The sequence below is a fragment of the Orcinus orca genome, chromosome 1 (assembly GCF_937001465.1).
Source record: "Orcinus orca chromosome 1, mOrcOrc1.1, whole genome shotgun sequence".
Classification (NCBI taxonomy): Eukaryota; Metazoa; Chordata; class Mammalia; order Artiodactyla; family Delphinidae; genus Orcinus; species Orcinus orca.
The window spans coordinates 31,445,213-31,467,188 of record NC_064559.1 but is presented as its reverse complement, the minus strand read 5'-3'; the positions used below and the strand labels follow the sequence as shown (position 1 = coordinate 31,467,188).

The following is a 21,976-nucleotide window of genomic DNA, read 5'->3' as shown; positions in this document are numbered from 1 at the left end:
TAAAGGCCACCACGCACCCACGGCATCCTGTCACTGCTCTTTAGAGGGAGGGAAACTGAGGCGCACCCTGGCCTCGCAGGGACTCGGGGCGGACAGCAGCCCTCAGGGACACAGGCCCCTGGACCAGGGCTTTCGGCCGCTCCCGGTGGGGAGAGGGCGCGGCCCGGGGATGACCACGCTTTCCCCAGCCTGGGCCGCAGGGCAGAGAGGCTGTGATGGGAGCCCCTGGCGGCACCTCACGGCCCCCAGGCTTCACGAGTGAGTCACTCCCGGGAGCGATGAGGCCTCTGTGCACACCTGCTGTCTTCCTCTCTGGACCAGGGTGCGAGAAGCAGGTGGAGGAAGGAGGCCGGTTTCATCAGGCGGCTTCTCACGCCTCAGAGGCCTGGGCCCGTCTGCGTGCCCCGGTTCCCCCCACCATCTGGAGGTCCTCTTGGGCTTGAACTGCGAGCCGGGGTAGCAGGGTCCCTGAGCTGAAGAGGACGGGGCCCTGGTCCAGTCGGCAGAGGACGCGGAAGCCGCGCGGGAGGGGGCGGGCCGCCCTGCTCTCTGGGGTCCCCTGCACGCAGCTGTCCCTCCGTCCGGGGTCCTCTGCTCAGTTCTCCCTCCACCGGAAGGGGTACTGCCTCCCACCCTCTTCCAGGCAGAGTGAGCTCGTTTCTCCCTGCTCTGCACACCCTGGCCAGTAACTGTCACGGTCTCGCCACCTCTTATGCACGGAGGGCAAGTTTCCTGTTCTCTGGGCATCGCCCTTCCATGCTCGAGAGACGTGTGGGCCTCTTCGTCATGTGCTGTGTGCCGAGCCCCGTGGTAGACGCTGAGATGAAGAGGCTATGGTCCCAGGGCACCTGGGAGGGGTGGGGCCTGGGGTCTTGGCCTCATTCCTTGTTCATTCACTGATTCATTCAGTAAATGTCTCCTGAGCCCCAAATATATGCTAGCTGCCGTGCCGGGCAGGGGCGCTGTGATTAGACAGGGCGGCCCGACCCTCAGGAGCGCGCGGCCCCGTCGGGGAGAGGCACAGCAGCAGAAGGGTCCAGCTCCGTGTGATGGCAGGGGCGCACGGGGGCTGAGGCAGCACAGACCAGGGCCCCCCGGCCTCGCCCTGGCAGGTAGGAGGCCTTCCTGGAGGAAATGGTGTCCTCACCAGGCCCCAGAGAGTGAGGAGGAGAAAGGCGGGGTGGGGGCGGGCAGGGAGGGAAGAGGGGCAGCACAGACATAGGCCCTAGTAGCAGGGGCCAGCCTGACGCGTTCACAGAGCCCGAGGGCTTTTGGTGGGACCGGGAGGGCCCCCGGCACCGGCCCAAAAGGGCAGGGAGGCAGGTGGCAGGACCTCGGGCCCACGGGGGGTCTCACCACTGCCCCTGAGAGACCCACCAGAGCTCCTGGGCACAGCCCACCTCACGCTCCCCAGTCGACAGCCGCACCAGTGTCCCAGCCTCTCCTCCGTAATGGTCCCCTCTCCGGCCACCAGAGAGAGGGGCATCGAACCCAGAAGTGGACACCAGAATTTTCCAACCACCACCAAGTCCCCACGGGCTCTGCTTCCTGTGTCCCAGCATCTGCCTGGGGCAGCAGGACGGGATGATGGTGAGGTCTCCGTGCCCAGCACTGCACCTCCCCTCCCGACAGGGTCCTCATGCCCGTCTCTCTGCTCCAGTGGACATGGTCTTGCCTTTGAAAACCCCGTGCAGAGGCGGACGTGGAGGGCAGCCTCCCTGAGGCCAGGTCCCGCTTCTCTCTTCTCCTGAGGTCCCCCGGTGCCCAGGAGAGGCCCTCGGGTGCCCCAGCGCCATCCCCATGCAGAGCTGGCCGTGCTCTGACTGTGGCAGGTGGTCCAGTCCCCACCCTGGCATCGTGAAACGAGCCCTACCCTTGACCCGAGTGCCGCCTCTGGCTGGAGGCCAGCAGGCCCTTCCGAAAGCACCACCCATAAGCGAAGGGTCTGGGCAGGCGGGCTCACCAAGGAGAGAGTGAGTGAGGGCCAGGGCCCAGAGCCTAGGGCAGGGGGCCCTTCCAAGTCCAAGGCAAGGGTGTGTGCTCTCCCCATTCTCTCCTGGGAAGCGGGGGGACCACGACACGTGCACTGAAACCCTTCGATGGACTCAGAATGTGGAGGTGCCTGGGGTGGGGGCACACCCGCCTCCCCCTCAGCTCTTCCTTCCATCACTCTTGTGCTGTCCACGCAGCAGGGCCAGAACCAGACACTAAAGGTGGGGGATGGCCAGGAGCCGGCCTGGGTGTCCTGACCAGCTGCCCACCAGACACCTGACCCCTGCTGTGCCCAGCGTCCCCTGTACCCCAGGCGCCCCAATTCTTCCGGGCCCCACCTTGCCCTGCTTTGGCCACACCCCTTGCCTCGGGGATCTGTCGGTCCCCTGTGTACCCACGTGCTCAGGGAAAATGACCTCCGGGCTCCGAGGCTCTGGGTCAGAGACGGAGACCCTTCCCGTCCCTCAGGCTCTCTCTCCACACTGGTGCGCGTCCCGGGCAGAGCTGGTTCATATTATGCCCACTTTCAAGGTGGAAAAGCTAAGAGACAGCAACGGGTTCTCCTGGGGCCTGCTTGCCTTGAAACCCAGCGCTTCCGGCTGGAGAGCACGTCAAAGTCCAGCCCTGCACTTCCCAGCTCTGTGGCTCTGAAGGCAAGTTACTTGCCTTCTCTGTGCTTGAGTTCCCTCATCTGAAACCTAGAGCCGCACCTGCGCGGTGACCAGTGCTCGCTGCCCATCAAGCGTGTGACGGATGTTGGCCGCTGTCTCTGCTAACTTGGCTGTAACCTGTCACCGGCCCCCTCCGGGGCTCAAGCCAGGTCAGCAGCGCTGGGCCCGGGCTGGCCCTCCTCGTGCAGGGTCTACGGAGCCCCCAGAAGCCTCTTTTCTCTCTGGGTTCCAGGTCAGGCCTTCTCCTTTAGAGACCCCAGCGGCTGGGGGCAGCACCGCCCTGCTGCTGCTGGCTGGCCCCGCCCGGAGCTGGCCTGGGTCGGTGCCACTGCCCACAGGAAGCGGCAGAACTGGCTCCCAGCTGGGGCTCCACCCCTGATACTGCAGGCTGGTTTCTTGAAAGGGTAGGGCAGGGCCCGCCCTGGGGCCAGGGGGGCTGGTGGCGCTCCTCCTGGCCAGACTCTCCCACAGGCCCAGGTGTCTGTGTCCCTGCGGAGTCGCCGTGGCACTGGCCTCTCTGGGTTCCCTTCCCCCGGGAAGTCCAGCCCGCCCACCAGGCCGACCTGGGCGGAGACAGCGTGAACTGGAGAAACGCTTGGGAGAGGGCAGTCTCACCCCTTTCCCCACACACAACACGCCCTCACGTGTTCCTCACTCTGCCCCCGTGCACGCCTGCGTTGGCCGCTTTACATGTGTCCTCTCTGGCCAACCGCCCAAGGTCCCCAGGCCACACCCCCTGTCGATAGGGCCGTGCACTTAGTAAGTGCAAAGCTGGGGTTTGAACCGGATCTACGGCTCCAGAGCCAGGACTGCCTAGCTAGCTCGCGGGCCTTGCTGCTGGGAGCACCCTAAACCTCCCCAACTTCAGAGCCCCCCCGCCCCCCGGGAACCCTGGGAGCCCTCTGGGGTGGCCTGGGTCGATGCAGGGCAGGAGGGCAGAGCTGGGCTCTGCTCCCTCCCCACCAGCCCAGAAACAGCAGCCCCTCCTGGCAGCCTCTCTGCCCCCTTGGGAGCTGGGGGACCAGACAGGGGATGCGCCCTGTTCAGCAGGGGAAGGCCAGCCTGAAGGGCAGGGACTCAGTCAGGGGCCTCCCCCTTCTCGGGGCAATGACAGCCCATCCTTGTGACCATGTGGTTGGGGAGAATCAGGAAGCACCTGTCACTGCTTTGCTGCTGGGTCACCCCGACTGCACAGAGAGGGACCCCAGGGTGGAGGGGCTGGGCCTGGCTGCCCTGTATTGCTGGGGTGACAGGGACGCCCCAGGGAACGCTTGCAGCCCCCGCAGTCCAGCCAGATGGAGCAAGCTCTTCCGTTTGCCCAAACGTCCCACACTCTCCCACCGCTGCCCTCTCCTCCCTGTCCCTGGACGGCCCTCCTTCCCGCTCTCCCGTCCATGCCCCTTCCCGCTCTCCCGTCCATCCCTCGGGGCCTCGCTCAAGTCACGGTTTCCCCAGCAGTCTTGCGGGGAAGACCAGCTCCTGTGGCCTCCCGGGCGATGCCTCCCTGAGAGCCCCACGCTGAAGGCCCTTCGCTCTGGGCCTGTGATTCAGACGCCAGGTCTGGGCGCCCCACGCCCTCCCCGGCACCCTCCCTGGAGCCTCAGCTCCACCCACCCGCTCATCCCTGGTTCTCAGCCTCCACCCCAATGGCTACAGGAATTTAAATGGCTCTCATTGGAAGACTCAGGAGAAAACTGTTTCCACGTGGCGCTAAGCGCCCAGGCCCCAGGGGCAGCCCCGCCCCGCCCCGCAGCCTGGCACTCCGCAGACCGGCTGCACTGCACAGCTTCAGGGAGCCCCAGTCCCAAAGCAGTTTCCGCATAAAGTGGGGCCCGGGCACTGGCACCCCGCAGGAGGCGGGCAGGGCTGCTCTTCAGGGAAGCGGAGGGCGGGCTGGAGGGGGTGTGACGCCCTGGAGGCTCCGGGCTGAGAACTGCCGAGATGGGGCTGAGATCACGTGCTGGGCTTGCGGGGGAGGGTCGGGAGACCCTGTTCAGCACCAGCTGCCGCACTCCTCCCCTCCCCCCACCCACCCCTCCCCTGCCAGTTCCCCAGAGGAGCAGCCCACGGGTGCAGGTTGCTGAGAATGAAGGGAGGGGCCGCTTCATTTCTGCTCGGTGCTAATGGCCAAGCCGTTTTTTTTTTTCCTCTGGACTTGACGTAGTCACCCCTCTGGCTCCACATCTCCTACCTTCTGGGGTCCAGGGCAGGCGGTGAGTAGTGGGCATAACTTATAAGCCAGCTCCACGATGACACAGACAAATGATGTCAGATCAACATGAGGCCCTTGCTGTGCGCTGGGGCGCCATGCGTAATTCACGTGCGATAGCTCAGTCCCACACCGCGTCAGGGCCCACGTAAATAACACCCTCTACGTGAGGGACTGGGGCTCAGAGAAGTTGGGTGACTCATCCAACGCCATTCAGGGCAGGACGTTTGCTGTTTTGATTACGATTTTTAAATTGTTTGCCTGGTACGCTTTGTACCAAATTGGGTATCTGATAGAAACCAAGAAAGGCGTGTTTTTAAGCAATTGCCTCTGTATTTTAGCCAACAAATGTTTGAATAATTTCTGATTATATGATGCAAAGTCTGCGTGCAGCAGTCCCGATGGTGGGAAATCGAGCATAAAATAACACTCACATGTGTCTACTGCTCCCCGGGCACCCTGCCGGCCGTCTGGCTGGTGAGCCTGAGGTCTTGCCGCTGTCCTGGCTCAGATTAACATCGGCCTCACCCCACTCAGCTGTGCTGGTTGGTTTTCTCATCTCTCTCCTTCTACCCTGGGAGCTTCCTGGGGCCCTGGCTCAGTCATCTGTGGAGCCCAGTGTCCAGCCCCATATGGTGAATGGATGGAGGAAGAGATCATTCTCATCCAGCCTGTCTGGTACAGGATTTGATCATCTGAACATCAAATATTGACGGGGAGGGGCTTCCCTGGTGGCGCAGTGGTTGAGAGTCCGCCTGCCGATGCAGGGGACACGGGTTCGTGCCCCGGTCCAGGAAGATCCCACATGCCGCGGAGCCCGGAGGGCAGTGTGGGAATTGGCCTGACTGTGGGCAACTGCTGCCTACATGCAGCTAAAGGGGGGAAGAGTGGGAACCTGGGCCTCAGACCACGTTCAAATTCCAAGTCTGTCACCTACTAGCTGTGTGACCTTGAACAAGTTACTCAGCCTCTCTGAACCGTAGTTTCTTATTTTTTTTTAAATAAATTTATTTATTTTATTTAATTTTGGCTGTGTTGGGTGTTCGTTGCTGCACGCGGGCTTTCTCTAGTTGTGGTGAGCGGGGGCTACTCTTTGTTGCGGTACAGAGGCTTCTCATCACAGTGGCTTCTCTTGCTGCGGAGCGTGGGCTCTAGGCACGCGGGCTTTAGTAGTTGTGGCACGCGAGCTCAGTAGTTGTGGCTCGCGGGCTCTAGAGCTCAGGCTCAGTAGTTGTGGTGCACGGGCTTAGTTGCTCCGCGGCATGTGGGATCTTCCCGGACCAGGGCTCGAACCCGTGTCCCCTGCACTGGCAGGCGGATTCTCAACCACTGCGCCACCAGGGAAGCCCTGAACCGTAGTTTCTTTATCTGCGAACTGGGAGTGGTCATGCCTACCTTGTGGCATCGATATAAAGATTTAGGTGATTAATGTGTGGTCATTGCTCTGTACGTCTACCTGTCCCCACGGCCCAGCTGTCCTCCAGGACAACTTCAGGCCCCAGAATGCAGGGATGCGAGGCACTAGGCTCGACCAGAAGGACACACTAGGCTCACCGGGGGTCCCCTTGGTCATGGAGACCCAGGTGAAGTTTTCTTTCCGACAGAGGTGCAGAGGGTGGGATTTTAATGGCCTTGTGTGGAAGGGGTGGCGTTTGTGGCCCAGAGATTCAGAACCACTTGATAAATGCCGAAGTGCTTTTTTATTAATTCACCAGTCATGAAACTTCCAACTGGTTGGCTAAAGGGCGTGAAGTCCTTTCTTACATGGGGTCCTGCTGATCCGCCGTCAGGCAGCTCATTGGCGTCCCCGAGAGTGTCCCCGAGAGGGCTGACACGCTGGCCAGTGACATCAGTCCTCTGCTGAGCCAGAGGATGACCAGTCAGGCTGCGGGACGCTTGCTGGGGTCACTGAGGCATAGTTTGCCCCGTGGCCTCGCTCTCATTAGCCCCGTATTCTAACCAAGCCGGCCCCAGACGGGGTGACCCTCACAGCATTTCTGGGATCCGAGCTTCCATGGATCAGAACTTTCTCTTCATCAGCACGTCGGCCCAGCAGCCCTGGCACCAGACGTGAGATCCTAGGAGGAATCACTGAAGCTTGAATGACACAGCGGAGCCCCCGTGTCCGGCTGTTTACGGGGTCCTCAGCTCTGACACTGGGACGTCCCCGTGGGCTGGGCCCCAGGAGGCCGGGTCCCGCCCCGCTTGTGTCGCAGCCGTGCCGTGCGGCTCTGGGCCAGCCTCCCTGGGCCTGTTTCCTCTTCTATGAAGGGGACGTTAGTCCCCTGAGCTCTGCCTGCCTCACCGGGGGAAGCAAACGAACACCCTAAGGCTTTGCAAGGTAACAGGGTTATTTTGTGGTCCCTCACGTAAAAAGCCTGTTGTTAGGATGAGTAAGTTCCGTTCACTCTTTCTCTGGGTGCGCTGGGCGGCAGAACGCCCTGCGTGCTAAGAGGTGACGAGTGAGGCCTGCAGGGTCTCCAGGGCAGCCTGGACTCCAGGAAGAAACGGCAGCACAGCTCGGGGTGGACTGGCTGTGGGCAACCTGGACCTGGGGTCTGGGAGACTCAGGCTCAGGGCTCAGGAGACACCTCCGCACAGTCCAGGCTTGCAGCGGCTCCTGGCGCCCCCGCTCTGCGCTCCCTCTGCCCTGGGACCCCCGAGGCCTCCCACTCCCATCTGCAAATCCTGAGGGGCCAGAAGGGCCTGTGCCCCCTTGATCAGGGACAGCGACATCACGTCCCTTCAGCACCCGTACACATTAAATGCACCACGACCACATAGATCGGAGTTCTTTACCGTCAGTTTTACTTTCTGTCATCACATCACCTGTGGGGACTCCTGGGCAGGGAGACAACGAATCCACACGTGGTTTCCACGTTTGTAAACGCTGGACATGAGGACGGTGGGGACGGAACGTTGTATTTTGCATCGTAGGGTCATCGCGAAAGGGCTGCTTCACAGCAGTGACCGTGACCCGGAGCAGCAGCGGACGAGCCCCGTGAACTTGAGCTGCGGGGAGGGCCGAAGGGCGTGCCGACTCCGTTTAGAAGAAGCACAGGTCGGTCAGGACAGGGGCTGCCCTGGGGAGCAGGACAGACACAAGCGAGGCCTGAGGGCCACTGGGAGCCGGTGACTTTCTGTTCCTGATCTGGGGGCTGGCGCTCTGCGCTCAGTTGGCAGAGATTCACAGAGCCGCCCGCGCCGAAGCCGTGCGCTTTCCTGTGTGTATGCTTTGGTTAAGTGACAGCCCACCAGTTAAACGCTTATTGATTTTTTTTTTCTAATTAAGCAGCCATTTTTAAAATAATTAATTTATTAATTACGCTTTGGTTAAGTGACAGCTCACCAGTTAAACGCTTATTGATTTTTTTTTCTAATTAAGCAGCCATTTTTAAAATAATTAATTTATTTATTTTTGGCTGCGTTGGGTCTTCGCTGCTGCGCGCGGGCTTTCTCTGGTTGCGGAGAGCTGGGGCTACTCTTCGTTGCGGTGCGCAGGCTTCTCATCGCGGTGGCTTCTCTTGTTGCGGAGCTTGGGCTCCAGGTGCGCAGGCTCAGTAGTTGTGGCACGTGGGCTCAGTAGTTGTGGCTCATGGGCTTAGCTGCTCCGCAGCATGTGGGATCTTCCTGGACCAGGGCTTGAACCCATGTCCCGTACGTTGGCAGGCGGATTCTTAACCACTGCGCCACCAGGGAAGTCCAAATGCTTATTGGTTTTGAAGCTGTAGTTTGATCTCACGTTTTGGAGGCCCCAGACCTGGTGTATCAACAATCTGGGCCCCAGACAGGCCGTCTTTCTCCCGCTAGGCTGAGGTAGAGCCCTCCTCCCTGGCCTTGCTGACCGTCACCAACTGAGGGATGACCCAGAGGTCAGGTCCATGGGCTCTACACAGAGGTCACTGCCCTCCCAGGCTGAGAAGAGTCCTCTCCAGCCTTCTCCATCCAGGAGCCCACAGCCATACGTCTGACCACCACTTGGAGCTTATGCCCCGTGACTTAGAAAGTTCCGTGCGCCTGCCACGTCCCTTACGAGCCTCTTGAGGCGGGGGCCCCAGCCCGTCCTGCAGGACCCCAGGAGAACGTGCTTTCAGTAAACGCGAGCTCCCTTTATAGCCCTGAAGCTCACGTCCCCCAGGTGCCTGCCTGGACATGTTCCCCTGGGGGTGGCTTTCCCTTTACAGGCTGTGGGACACTGGGCTTGTCTATCCCCTCCCTAAGCCCCACGTGACTTATTTGTAAGATTAGCGCAGCCACACCAGTGTCCTGGAGACGAGGACGGAATGTGGGACCCGGAGCGGGTGGTGCCCCCCCACAGTGACCCCAGTCCTTGCCTGGCGCAGGGTCAGTGAGAGGGGATCCCCTCGGCCCTCAGCAGCTCCCCCAATAATCCACTGCTCGGACGTGTTCAAAGAAATGCCAGCAGTTTATTGATTTCCTATATTTCCAAAAAAAGCAAACGCACAGTGTACCCCCCAGGGAAACGGGCCTGGCCAGCGCTAGGTTCCTCCACAAACATGGAGCGGGGGCGGGGGCACGGGCTGCAGAGTGCCCCACCCTCCCTCCCGGCCCAGCCAGAGCCCCTTCCTCACTGTCCCAGCTGCCCCTGCCTCAGCCAGGCTCCAGGGTGGATGGGATCAGCTCTGCCTCTGCGTCCCGGGAGCGGCCGAGTCTGCGCTGCTAGGCCGGCCCCGCTGCACCGGCTGCCGGTGGCCAGTGACCAGGTCTGTCTTACGCGCAGGAGGCCCTGGGTCGGGGCAGCGACAGGGAGGACAGGGTCCCCCCCCACTCGGCGTTGGACCGTCCTGTTCCGGGTGTCGAGCCCGACCGCGCGCGGCCGACGTGTGCTTCACGTCCTGAGCTGTGCCTCAGCGGACCCCGTGCTCCTTCTGTAGGAAATTTATCCACAGGCCCCTCCGAGGTCTGCCTCTTCCAAAGCGACAGGCCCGGGTGGCTGGCCTCAGAAGTCATGAGAGAGGTGACCAAAGCCAGGCCTGGCCTAACGGTCCGCCTGGCCCACGGGGGTCTGGAAAGCTGCCCATCCCCAAGGCAGAAGCTGGGCCCCGGCTCCCAACCCTGTGGGGGAAGGAAAGCCGAGGGAAGGGGCACCCCCACAGGGTCATCGGCTAGTTCCCTCTCGCCCTGACTGGACTGGATGGTCCTCTCACACTGGGGACCCCTAACGCCAGGGACCCCAGGGCCCCTCCTTCCTCCAGGAGAACGTGAGACGGGGGTGTGGCCTCTCCGTTCACTGACATATCCAGAGTGCTTACAACACTGCCTGGCTCTGTACGTGTTTCTTTGAGAAACCAGTTCCTCTGGGCCCTGAGGGCTGGCAGAGGGGACAGTCTACTGGCACCAGCTCCCCACGGGCCCTGAGAGAGAGGCAAGCCACCACCACGAGGGGCGGGGAGGACGCGGCACAGACCCAGCACCAGAGCACGCCTGGCTGCGTGGCCGTCATCTCGGGTCTGTTCCCCACCCCCTCCCTAGTCCCGTCCTGCTGCCACATCTCTCATCAGGAGGGTCCTCAGTGCAGAGGCTCTGACTGCTGGGGTGAGCGGTGGGGCTGGACGGGGCGTGGGGGGAACTCCAGGCCGGGAGGAGGGAGGAGGGAGGACGAGGCAGCCAGTTCCCCTCGGTCACCACCAGTGCCGCTCGGCGGGGATGCTGTGTCCTGCCCTGTCCTTCAGTGCAGACCAAGGACCATTTCCACAGCCCTTCTCCGGAGGCCCCTCCTCTACTTCTCATCTGAAATGCATAGGAGTCTGGGGTCTGGGGTGGCCAGCGTCCCTGGTGGGCCTGCTATCGCGTCCCCTGCGGTTTGCACAAAGTAGAGACAGAGGGCTGGGGTCGGGGAAGAAGCGAACGGCCTCTGGCTGGGACGGGGGCGGCTCCCCTCCCTGTTCTATCCAAATTCCCGTCCTCCGAGTCTCCTGGGACCCAAAACACTCCCTCGCTTGGATCTCGGCAGGCGCACAGGGCAGGACCCTCCTGGCTGACTCCCTGCCCAGTCCAGCCTGCCCCTCCGCTGGGAATTCGAGGACCAAGCTGCCATTCCCTGAACAGCTGCTGGGCTTTGAGCACCATCCTTCCTTCTTTCTCCTGCAACAAGTGGATTCCAAGCCCCCGGAAGGCAGGGGCTTCCCACGCTGAGCCTGCTCTGACGGGTACACAGCCCGCGAGAATGGCCAGGCCCCCTCTCTGGCACCTACCCTCGGGACAGCCTTCACACAGCAAAGTCAGCGTGCCTGTCCTGGCCCATCTTGCAGACGGCCGCGTGGCACCGGGGGCTGGGCCGCACAAGCGCACAACTAGATCTTCCCAGGAGATACACCGAACCCCGCCGACCTCCCTTCCTGCAGAGCTGCCTCTTAGCAGGGGTTGAGCCCCCGGCCTCACATATTCCCCACCGCGCCCCGCCCCCTGCAGAGGTCCCCGTGGGCCTGGCGCTGGCGTGGCCCCTGCCCCAGCACACACAGCTCAGGACGACAGGGAAGCTACACCCAAAGCACACATTGTCCGCGCCCGTGAGGGCGAGTCCCTCCACCACCGTGAGCTGCAGTCCGGCAGCTCACACTGCTCTTTGCAGTTTCAGGTCCTGCTTTCAGCACACGCACGCACGCGCACATATACACACACACACACACACACACACACACTATACACATGTATATGTACCGTTTCTCGGCAAAAGAAGTATTGACATCAGATGTAAGCTCCCTCAACTGAAGAAAGGCCCCCCAACCCTCCCCAACCCCCATTGCCTGTCAGTTCCCCCAAGAAAAAAAAAAAAGAATCTAAACGTATTCTTGTCATCCACAGCGTCCCGGTTTGCTCTCAGCTGTGGTTAAACACTTCCCAATACTGTGCAGCTGGGCAGAATACCCCTCCAGCAAGGCCCGAGTCTTCTCAGCTGGATCGTATCACGTCTGGAAAGGACAAGGGCTCTCGTGAGTGCCCACAGGGGGGCAGCCACGCCGCCGGTCTCGCCAGGGCTGTCCCCCCCTCACCACGTCCGCACACACGTGCCCAGGCCTGAGCCTGGGGTCAGGGTCGCCCTCGACACGTTCACAGGTTGCTCCTGTTGGGTCAGAGCTGCCCCCCCCCACCCCCGGTGGCCAGCGCAGCACCGAGCGCTGCGACTGCGTGCCTCAAGCATCTGCTGGTTTGGGTCTCCTCTCCTTGCCTGTCCTCATGTTGTTGGAGCCCATTTGCCAGGAGTGGGTGTCTGAGGTCTAAGGGACGTGTCTGAGGTCTAAGCCTGCCTTCCGGGGGCTTGGAATCCACTTCATCTGGACTGAAGTTCTAGCCCCTACCCCAGCCAGGACCCTCCCCGGGTGCTGGGATTGGGGTCCTGGCGACAGCTGGGGCACGAGGAAGTCCCCTTCAGCTCAGGAGACCCTGTCCCAGCCCTGGCTCTTTGCAGACGGCTCCACCCTAGGGCTGCCTGCCTCTGCTGACCCTCGAGGGTTGACGAGGTCTGGTTTGAGCATCTAAGCCTGGTCCTGGGCTTACCTGCACCAGAATCACTTTGGACGCTTGTTTAACAATGTATTTTCCTGGACCCCGCTCCGGAGCCACTGAATCAGAACTGCTGGGGCTGGGACCAGGAGTGTGCAGTTTAGCAAGCATCCCAGGTGAGTCTAACGGAGGCTAAGGCTTATTTATGAGCCTTTGTCACAGATACTGGATCTGAGGTTTTGGTCCCTAGAATCCTCAGCTGGAAACAAGCTTGTCCACACTAGGCATGTTGCAGAGACTGGAAGGTGGATTATAAAAAGGAGAGGGTGGTGAGCGGTAGAAGCCCAAACCCAAAGACACATGGTGTCACTGCAGTCCACGTGAATGGTACCACCTGGGTCGTGCAGTGTGCAACGCACACGGCTGTACCCAGCAGTTCTGCCCAGACCTCTGGCCTGTCGATGCTACCAGGACATTGCACACCCCTAACATCCTGTGTGGGATGGTCACTGGCCAGGCAGTCTACACGGCTGTCCTCACAGACAGCCTCACCGTGTGTCAGCTGGACTGAAGGATGCTTCTGCATCCCTGGGGAGCACCGCCTGGCTCCTTTCTCTGGGTCTGGCTGACGCCGCGGTAGGGGTCCCGGGGGCGCCCCCTGCCCTGGATGGGCCGCCTCTTACCTGCAAGCTGAACTTGCTTGGGCAGCCTCTTCTTAGAATCGGGAGGAGAAGTTCCTGAGGCTGCTGGCCCCAGCTAAGGTTCCCAGCATGCTCCTATCGAAACCTTGCTGCGGAGGAGAAACGGGAGCTATGTGAAACATCACAGGACGGACCAGTGCGGGCGTCCACGCGGTCAGAGGCTGCCCGCAAGCGTCCTCGAGCTTGCGCGAAGCTCTCTGGACACACTCTGCACGTGTGTCGGGGCTAAAACTGGCCCGATTAAACGTGTGACCAAGCGTGAGGTCGCTGACACTCACGAGTTAGTGAGATGGGTCTGGCCTTCCGCACAACGGAACACCCTACTCGCCATCACAGAAACCTGAATCCAGGCGTGAGGTTTAGCGACTGCTTGTCACTCTAGAAACAGCAGCCACCGAAATCAGGTTAGAAAAATTGTTTCTTCCTCTGACTGGCCCCGCTTTTGAAAAAGATGAATCCCGACAACAGCTCTCAGCAGGGAGGTCATGCCCGGCGGGGCGGAAGGGTCACGGGCTCTGTCTACCTGTGTGCTCTGCCACCTCCAGCCTTACCAGCCCCGAGAGCGTGCCGAGCAGAGGCTGAATCTCACTCCTGTATGTCTCACAGCAGACGGCAGGTGCTCAATACATGCTCTGGAGTGACTGAGGGCGGCCCTGGAGAAGGGGCGCCTGGCTCCAGCCCTGGCCTCTGAGAGCCTCGTCAGCGCTCACTGACCGCTGGGGACACAGGGGACCAAGGCAGGCGGTTCGAAGCCCCGGTCCCACCTGGTCTGGGCATGGGAAACGTGATCATCCCCCACCCCTGTCCCCCGCAGGTTTGCAGGCTCTCTCCTGCCAAGCTTGGCGGGATGTGGTGGAAGGTCCCAGGAGAGTCGAGTCCTGGGTCCCAGCCCCGCTGTCCTCCAACTGGCCGAGTCAAGGCCGACTCTGGGGCCCCGTCTCCCTGGTCTGCAGGAGGGACCAAGCCCATGGCGGCCTCACTGGGGATGCAGCAGCCCCGTGAAGGTGGATGAGCACCGAAGCACCAGCCCAGTCCCTTTGGGGCTGCGGTCAAAGCTGGCTCCAACTGCGTGGCCCAGGAGAGCCTGACCGGGGGGACTCTCTGTGTGTCCCGGGCGGGTGCCGCCTCCGTATCGGGTGAGCCCAACCCTCGGGCCACCTTGGAGCAGCTGGAGGAAGCGCTCCCTGGTCCTCTCACCCGCCTCCCCTCCACGAGGCCTTCCTGGCAGCTATCACGTGGCCAAGCCCACCTGCCCAAAAGAGCAGGACAAGGGCCACCACCGGCAGTGGCTTCACACGGCCCCGGCCACCTGTCTCCCCACCGCGCTGGAGGAAGAGCCGTCCTTCTCCTGCCCAGGGGGCTGTCCTCTCACCCCCTCCCCTGCCCAGTCAGGCAGTTCCTGAGCCTCCAAGACCCTGTCCCCAACCCCCGCCCCCACCTTCCTTCTCCTCCTTCACTTTCCCTGTAGAAATGTCATTAAACAGGTGGCTTTTTACGCATTCTTTTGTCTCCCTGCCCTCTGGCCAAACTGAGGTGATCAGGTCCCCTCCCAGCCTCCGCCCTCCCCCCTGCAGTGGGCCTCATGGGGCTCCCCCTCCCCCCCCCTTTGACAGCTGTGCCCTAGAGTCACCGGAGACTTCTGGACGCCCAGATCCAGGCCCTTCCTGTTCCCATCTCCCCTCGGCCCCCAGGGAGGGTCTTCTCCCTGCTTCCGCCTTTGTCCCCCAAGACTTTTCTGCAGACGTGCTGCCCGTGCCCGTGGCTTCTCCCACGTGGACATGTAGCCATCTGCACGCAGCCTGGCCTCTCTCCCCAGGCCCCGCACGCGGACCCCAGACTCCACCTCTCCATCAGGGCTCCCTCAGAAGCCCCTGACCCTCCCCCGCTTCCCTGGCTGATCCGTTTCTAAACGTAACCACAGGGTCTCCAGCCAGAAGCCCAACCCGCCTGTTTCTTCTGCCCCTGCCCTTCATGGCCACCCTCACCGCTGCTGACACCTCGGTCTAAAGAGCGGCTGCCCCTGAGATGGGAAAGGAGGTCAGTCAGCATGAAGGGCTCCTACAGAACTGGACCCGACCGTGCGGCTGGGGTCAGAGGGGCAAGGTTGCCACCGGACAAATCCAGCAGCCTGGTCTCGTGTCCACTCCACCCTGCAGTGCATGCAAGGAGACTTCCTAGGGCTGGTTTCAGCATGTCACTCTCTCCTCCAAACCCTCAATGGCTCCCGAGCGCCAAAAGCAAACCCTTTAGTCTAAACTTGACGGGGTCTCGCCATGCGGCCCAAACCCGCCTTCCCAGCCAGAGTGCACACGTGCCCCCAAGTGCGTGATGCGCCTTTGGTCCGCCTGCTTCCCAGTTCGTTCCCAGAAGACCCTCCACCCCCAGGCCTCCGCGGCACTTTCTGGATCTCCTCTGTCCTCCACCCGCTCAGCGCCTCCGCAGGCCCTGGGCTGAGAGGTGTCAGCGCCTGGATCCCAGTCACCGAGGGGCTGGCCTCTCCCTTCCTGCGCCGCGCGGACCCGAGTCAGGGGTGGGAAGGAGCGGGAAAGCCTCGCCGGCAGGGGTGGAAAATGCGGGCCCTTACCTGTCTGAGGACCCCCTGCAGCTCCCTGCTGGACCACATGTCAGCCAGGAGGAGTCGGGCGGCCTCTGCAGCCCTGGGGGAGGTGCTGCACAGGTAGAAGTTCATCAAGGGTGAGACTCCAGCAACTTGAGGATGAACGAACGCCCTCTTCCGTCCCCCCTCACCTCCTCGCGGGGCGGCCCCTGGGTGCCCGAGAGCACAGCCCCACGGGGGGTCCCTCTACACAGCGGGCACAACCCCAGGCCCCTGCCCACCTAGAGGTACCCGGGACTCTCTCTGGGGCCCCGGTCCCACCCCCTGGCCTTGTCCTCGGAGGAGAGGAGCCCGTGGAGCAGACGCAGCTCCCGCACGGCTGGGTCTGCCGCTCGGTGCCTCCCACTGGCCCACGAGGACTCAGCGTCGCTCGGTCCCCTGGCCGGGCAGTGTGCCGCCCGAGGCCTGGATGCAGGAGCTCGGCTTCTGGACTTCCCTCCCGGTCAGCCTCCCCGCCGCTCCCCCCTGCACCGCACGGCCTGCTCAGGCCGCGGCACTGCTCCTCCGCGGGGCCGGGGAGGGCGCGGAGGGGCCCCCGTGCCGCCCACCTGCTGCGACACAGGTTGATGACGTTGCAGATCATGTCGCTGGAAAAGTGCTGCTTGGCCATCGCAGGCTGCGACGCCATCAGGTTCCTCACGGTGTAGCAGGTCGAGGACAGGATGTCCTCCGAGTTGCTGGTGTGGCCGGTATGGCTGCTAAGGAGTCTGGTCACCTCCGGGAACACCTGGTTCCCTGGGAGAGGAAGGAGGGCACGGCACGGGGTCAGGTGACCGAGGGCTCCCACGGGGCCCCGGGCCTGGCGGCTCCAACTTGGGGCTTGGGACCGTATGGGACCTTGCACGCCTGCGCCCCATCCTCAGGTGACCTGCCCCTTCCCATGCCCGAGCCTCTCTTGGGCCAGCTCCCCCCCCCACCCCAGGGAGTGGTCAGAGGGTAACCTTTCGGGAGGCTCTGGAAAGTGGGGGTGGGGCTGGCCCGAGCCACACGGTGCTCACCCATCACCCGGTGCAGCGCGGGGTGGCGGGACATGTTGCTCAGGAGGGACGCTCCGGACCGCACCACGTCCGAGTTGCCCGACTGCAGGAGCTTGGCGATGTGAGGCAGGCCCTTCTCCTTCAGCCCGATCAGCTGGCTCATGCCGCTGGACATCTGAGAGGAGGGACGGACGAGTGAGGCCTTGGCTGGGCTCCCCAGGCCGCCCGGCAGGCCGCAGAGGCTCCCCAGGCCAGTTACCCCGAACCGAGAGACCCCAGAACTTTCTCTCTTCCGTGCTGGAAGCAGAGACAGACACACGTTTGCTCCCACCTGGGTGACTGCAGGACAAAGCCCCGGGCAGACATGCACCTGCACCTCACCCGGGGCAGCCTGGAGCCCAGGGAACGAGGGAAGCCTCCGGCCCCTCACTCACGGCGGGAGGGGCCCCAGAATCAACTTCCGGATTGAGCCGGTACCAGCGGCTGCCGCTCTGCCTGCCTCACCCTCCCCGGCCCCGGCTGCTCACGTGAAGCCTCGGGTCGAGGGCACCTGGCACCTGAGGAAGTGCCCACCGTCCCGTGCCAACCTCCCTGCCTTCTGTGGAGTCAGTACATACTTGAGTCAAGCAGGGATAAGAGCGGGCCTGTGCCCCGTGGAGATGCCATCCAGGTCAGCCCATCCGGGCCGGTGTGGGCTTCTCGAAGACCCCCGGCCTATCCCCTCTCAGTGCGGGGTCCTCCTTTACCCTCAACTCACCCGTCCTCCTTCCGCCCGCCCCCTTGCGTCCTGAGCAAGGAGGAGGGCGGGGTAGCCGCAGACGCGCCTCCCACGGCACACGTCTCAAGTCCATCAAGTCCTCCCCTGCCCGTGGCCTCAGAATCTGTCCCGATCCCGCCACGTCTTCCTCTGCACCTGCCCGCACCCCAAACCCTCTATTTCCACCCGTCAGTTCAGCAAAGAGGAGACCCCTCTCCTACCACCAACACACCCTTCGTCCTGTCCCCCATCCCAGGCAGAGCCCGAGGCCAGCCCAGGGCCGGACGCCAGGAGGCAGATTCTGTGGCACAGACAGAATCCAGGAGGGCTGGTTCCACAGCCCCTGTCCTCCACCTGGGCGTCCCAGGGGCCGAGGATGCTCCCTCCCCACGTCCCCAGTGCCTGGCCCAGAGCCTACGCACGCCGGACCCTTGACTCGGGCAGGCCCCGGTACATGGGGACGCGGGGAGCTGAGCCCGGACCGTGGGTGGAGAGACGGGTGCGGGGCGCGGGCGCTCACCAGCCCCTTGCTGGCGGTCAGGTTTTGCAGGGCGCCGGCGCAGGCCTCCAGGGTGGCGTCCTTCTTGCTCTTGCCCATGAGGTTCAGGTAGGTGCGGATGGCGTTCGAGTGGTACAGCCAGCTGCTGCCCTTGGGGTTGGGCTCTTCCTCAGGAAGGGGGCAGTCGTAGTTGTCGTTCTGGGGACAAGAAGCGAGTCGAGAGGGGCCGAACCCACGCATTCTGCTCCCCCAGCCTCAGGGTCATGGTTCCCAGATGAGGAAGCGCCCGCTGCCCCCTCCTCTGTGCACTGCAGCTGCTCCCCGGCGGGTGAGGGGCAACTGTGCCCTCTGCCGTCTCCACGGGGCACAGAGCATCCTCAGTGCCCCAGGCCAGCTCTGCCCCCGCCCAGCTATGAGGCTGCTGTGGGTCTCACACCCTGACGCCTCCACCCCTCCCAGAGTCACAGCCTGAACTTGACCCTCCCGGGGCCAACAAGGGTGGTCCAGGGCCTGGCTCCCGCCGCCGGCACAGTGATGGCAGCCACCCTCCCTCCGCAGCATCCCTCTGCTTCTGGGGAGACCTGGGGGGCTCAGGAGGCGGTGGGAACCGGGATGCCCCCCAATATTCAGGGGTGAGATGAAGAGGGGGAGACTTTACTGGTCACACAGCAAGAGACACAAGCCTGCAGACAGGGGCCTGGAGCTTTTTAGTCTCTGGGGGTCTGAGCAGCTCCTACATCCCGAGCACACACCCCCCCAGTGTCGTAAGATGCCAAGGTCGGGCAGGGGTCCATCCCCGGGGCTGGCCTCAGGCTCCAGCAGGGCAGAGAGGCGGGGGGCACGAGGCAGTGGGATCCGGGGGACTCAGCGGGAGCAGACGGACAGACGCACACGCTCACCATCATCCTGCCGTTCTTGCTGCTGAAGCAGCCGGTGGAGGACTTCTCGGTGTAGGCATTGCGGGCGTTGTGCTCCAGCTGGCGGTAGCGGGTGGGCACCTCGGTGTCCAGGCGGTAGCAGAGGTTGTGCAGGGTGCACATGCAGTTCTCCACAGACTGGGGGCGAGCAGAGACGGCGCTGAGCCTCGGCTCAGCCCCCGAACGCCTGGCTCAGTCCCTGCTGCCACAATCCCTCCAACGAGAGGGCGGGCCCCTCGGGCTGCCCTGGGCCAGCACAGACGCCGCCACGGTCCAAGATCTTTGCCGCTTTCCTTCCGTAAACCCTCCCGGCTCGGGGGTGAGGCAGCAGATCTGCCCTCTTAATGTCTGGCCCTGCTGGGGTTTGGGAGCCCCTGACTTCCGGGGCCCGGGGTCACCCAGGTGGAGGCGGTGTTCCATCCACAGCGGAAGATCACGGCGCTGCTGGGGCCACCCTGAGCAGTCAAGTGACAGCTGTCTCCTGAAGCCGGCTGTCACTTCCAGGGGAGGGAGTAGGAGGCCAAATTCCTCCCCAGGGAAACCATGTGCAGGACCCAGGGGCCGTGATGCCCGGCCAGCCCCCTGGGGACTGCTCGCCAGTCTCCGTCCTGCTGTGCGGAAGGACCTCAGCCTCCAGTATACCTTCCTGCCCCGATTTCCCCTTTCTGTCTGTCTGGGCAGGTGTCCAGAGTCCTGGGGGGTGGGAGGGTGGCTCTACCAGGGCCTCTGGGGGCGGCAGCGGACGCTCACAGAGAGCTCGCCCTGAGCCAGGAGTTCCCTGCGTGTTTTGCTTATTAACTGAGTCTCTAAAACAACCCCCGAGGTAGATACGACGTGGACTGAGGAACAGAGATGAGGGAAGTGTCACAGTCCAAAGCCTCTAAGTGCGGGAGAGGACCTGCCCCTGCAGCCACTGCTTGGGCGCCACCCGCCAAGGAAGGGTCGGGCTGCTCGCCATCCGCACGTTCCCTCTGCTGGCCGGGCTCTGCGTCCCTTCCGGCCACCAGGCCACGCCTTAAAGGCTCCCAGGAGCGCAGACCTGACCTGTGGAATCTGGGAGAGAAAAGTACCAGGACCTGGAGTCCCAGGCCGCCCTCACTGATTGGAGACAGAGAGGAGTCTAGGTTCAGGGGTGCCCCCTGGGGCGACGCTCACCTTGTCGTCACAGCGGCCGGCTGCCACACATTTCTGGATATAGGCCATGAGGGAGTCAATGAGACCCGTGTAGTTGCGCATGGCCTGGCGCCCCGTGTCTGCGGAGCTCAGGTTCCTGGCGGAGGACATGGGGCGGATGGGGAGAGGGGGGGACAGGTGGGAGGGGAGGAGATGCAGCGGGGAGGGGAGGGGGGGAGAAGAGGAAAGAAATGGGTGGGAAACAGAAATGAGGGCCAAGGAAGGAAAGAGAAACCGTTCAGCGAATCCTGCTCGGTCCTGGCTGAGGCTGGGAAGGGGTCTCACTGGAACCCGGCTCTTTTCGCCCTTCCTGCCCACGTGGTCCCCAGGCCCGTAACTTTTATGCGTCCAGGGCTCCGTGCCGCTGGCAGCCCAGGCACACACCCTGCCCTCGCGGCGCCTGCTGGGCAGGGGACTGGACACCCCTCCCCGCGGAAGCTGTGCTCTGCCCCCAGCAGCGGGCTCACTCCCACCCGGGCAGTCTGGGCCCTTCCGCCTGGTGCAGGTGGGGTGTGACTGCTACCACCCCACAAAGTCCTCGATTACCCTGGCTCTGCCTCTGCCTAGCCTCTCTGCTCCCCAGAGGCTGCCGCCAGAGGCGGGGAGGGAGGAGCCCAAGCCAACTGTACCCCTGTTCTGGGGCTCCCAGGAGTTGGGGAAGACGTGTGACCCTTAGGGGGGATCTGCTCCACAGTTCCACCTCCATGCCGCCCACCCCCCCGGAAGCAGCCTCCAGGGCCTTTGCCACACCCTGGGGCAGAACTCAGGGAACCCTGGGGCAGAACTCAGGGAACTCTGGGCAGAGCAGCGCCGTCTTCACGCCGAGGAATGAGGCAGATGCTGCTCGCACCCCAGCCGGGAGCCCACCCGCAGACCTGTGTCGAAAAATGCTCTTCAAGACAGCACAAGGAAGGCATATTTTGTGGTGTGGAAGAAGGGGAAACAGCTGTGCCAGTTTAGCTATTCGGATCCAAGCATTTCCACTCAGATCCCTAAGGAAGACCCCCTCAGCAGAGGTGGTGGGGTCCTGAGCCTCCACCAGGCCCAGGGAAGCTGGGACGCAGCCACGTCTGGGAGGCCAGGCTGGTGCCAGTCCCCTGCCCCGCTGAGCCTGGGCTGAGCCGGGCTGAGCTCCCCGCCCTCACCTCAGGCAGCCGGTGGCATTGAAGAAGACCTCAGGGTCCACGGCTTTCTGGGGCACGTTGCTGTTGCCATCGCACCAGCCAGAGAACGGGATGATGACCCGGTCAGCCAGGACGGGCAGGGCTTCCGAGATCAGCTCCTCCTTTAGCTCGTCGGTGGAGGACAGGTTCCAGAGCAGTCCTGGGGGTGGGGACCGCCAGGGTCAGGAAGACCAGGGACCCAGTGCCACCCCCGGCTGGACACCACCTCCCGGACGGGCCTCTGTCATGCGAGCATCCCGTGAGCCCCCCTGCCCACGTCTCATCTAGATGGCAGGCTCTCGAGGGCAGAGCGTCTAGAGTTCTCCGTGCAGGTCAAAGTTACGCACAGGGAAGCTGATCAAAACACGTGCGACTCAACAGTGTTTTCTGATACCAATGCTAGCACTCAGCATCTTCTCACGGTCTCTGCTTTCCACCCAAAGGTCAGCCCAGAGACTCTCACTTGCTGCGTATGTGGCCCCGTCTTCCCCATCCCACTCCAGGTCTCCTCAGTCACTTCTGTGCCCTGTGTGCCCACCCTGAGTGCTTGCTGGTACAAGCCTTGGATACAGGCGCTGACGACCTGTTGACCTGCTCGCTCCCCTTCACCTGCAAATCCCAGGGTCTGCTGAGTACGGGTCCTGCCTGGACACCAACCCTCTACTCCTTCCCTCTATCCCTCACACATAGATGGTGGATGGACGGACGGATGGACATGGACAGATGGATGGAGGGACACAATACCCAGGGTCACCAGCTGGACACGACCAACTGGCCAGCACCGGTCCCATGGGACTCCTGGGGTGTCAGCCTGAGGCCGCCCACGCCCCACCCTG

At 63.0% G+C, this 21,976-nt stretch overlaps 2 protein-coding genes across 4 annotated transcripts in view; both read right to left on the bottom strand.

Moving 5' to 3' along the window:
- Window positions 1–186: 186 nt before the first annotated feature.
- LOC117198600 (uncharacterized) lies at window positions 187–5,685 on the bottom strand. 2 transcript variants are annotated; one of them, XM_033415937.2, is made up of 3 exons: window positions 3,820–5,685; window positions 2,703–3,399; window positions 187–2,532 (listed from the first exon to the last, which is right to left on the bottom strand). In XM_033415937.2, exon 3 carries the CDS (start codon window positions 2,165–2,167, stop codon window positions 1,253–1,255), a length of 915 nt encoding a protein of 304 aa, XP_033271828.1. In that variant the 5' UTR covers window positions 2,168–2,532; window positions 2,703–3,399; window positions 3,820–5,685; the 3' UTR covers window positions 187–1,252. The 2 variants fall into 2 exon arrangements, with proteins under 2 accessions (XP_033271828.1, XP_033271827.1); XM_033415936.2 differs by having other exon boundaries at window positions 187–3,399.
- A 3,594-nt stretch (window positions 5,686–9,279) lies between these two features.
- The window catches only part of PKP1 (plakophilin 1), a 43,334-nt gene continuing 30,637 nt past the window's right edge, over window positions 9,280–21,976 (bottom strand). For both annotated transcript variants that reach the window (XM_004285404.2, XM_049716419.1), the window contains exons 6-14: window positions 21,123–21,300; window positions 19,960–20,074; window positions 18,787–18,942; window positions 17,909–18,085; window positions 16,653–16,806; window positions 16,203–16,389; window positions 15,622–15,706; window positions 13,020–13,126; window positions 9,280–11,804 (exon numbers count right to left, since the gene is read on the bottom strand). In XM_004285404.2, the coding sequence (XP_004285452.1) occupies window positions 13,052–13,126; window positions 15,622–15,706; window positions 16,203–16,389; window positions 16,653–16,806; window positions 17,909–18,085; window positions 18,787–18,942; window positions 19,960–20,074; window positions 21,123–21,300 (1,127 nt within the window). In that variant the 3' untranslated portion in view covers window positions 9,280–11,804; window positions 13,020–13,051. The remainder of the gene's footprint in view (window positions 11,805–13,019; window positions 13,127–15,621; window positions 15,707–16,202; window positions 16,390–16,652; window positions 16,807–17,908; window positions 18,086–18,786; window positions 18,943–19,959; window positions 20,075–21,122; window positions 21,301–21,976) is intronic.

What these genes read in the sequence shown, in the direction of transcription:
- LOC117198600 (XM_033415936.2), bottom strand. Translation starts at nt 2,167, where the DNA reads ATGGAAGGAAGAGCTGAGGGGGAGGCGGGTGTGCCCCCACCCCAGGCA.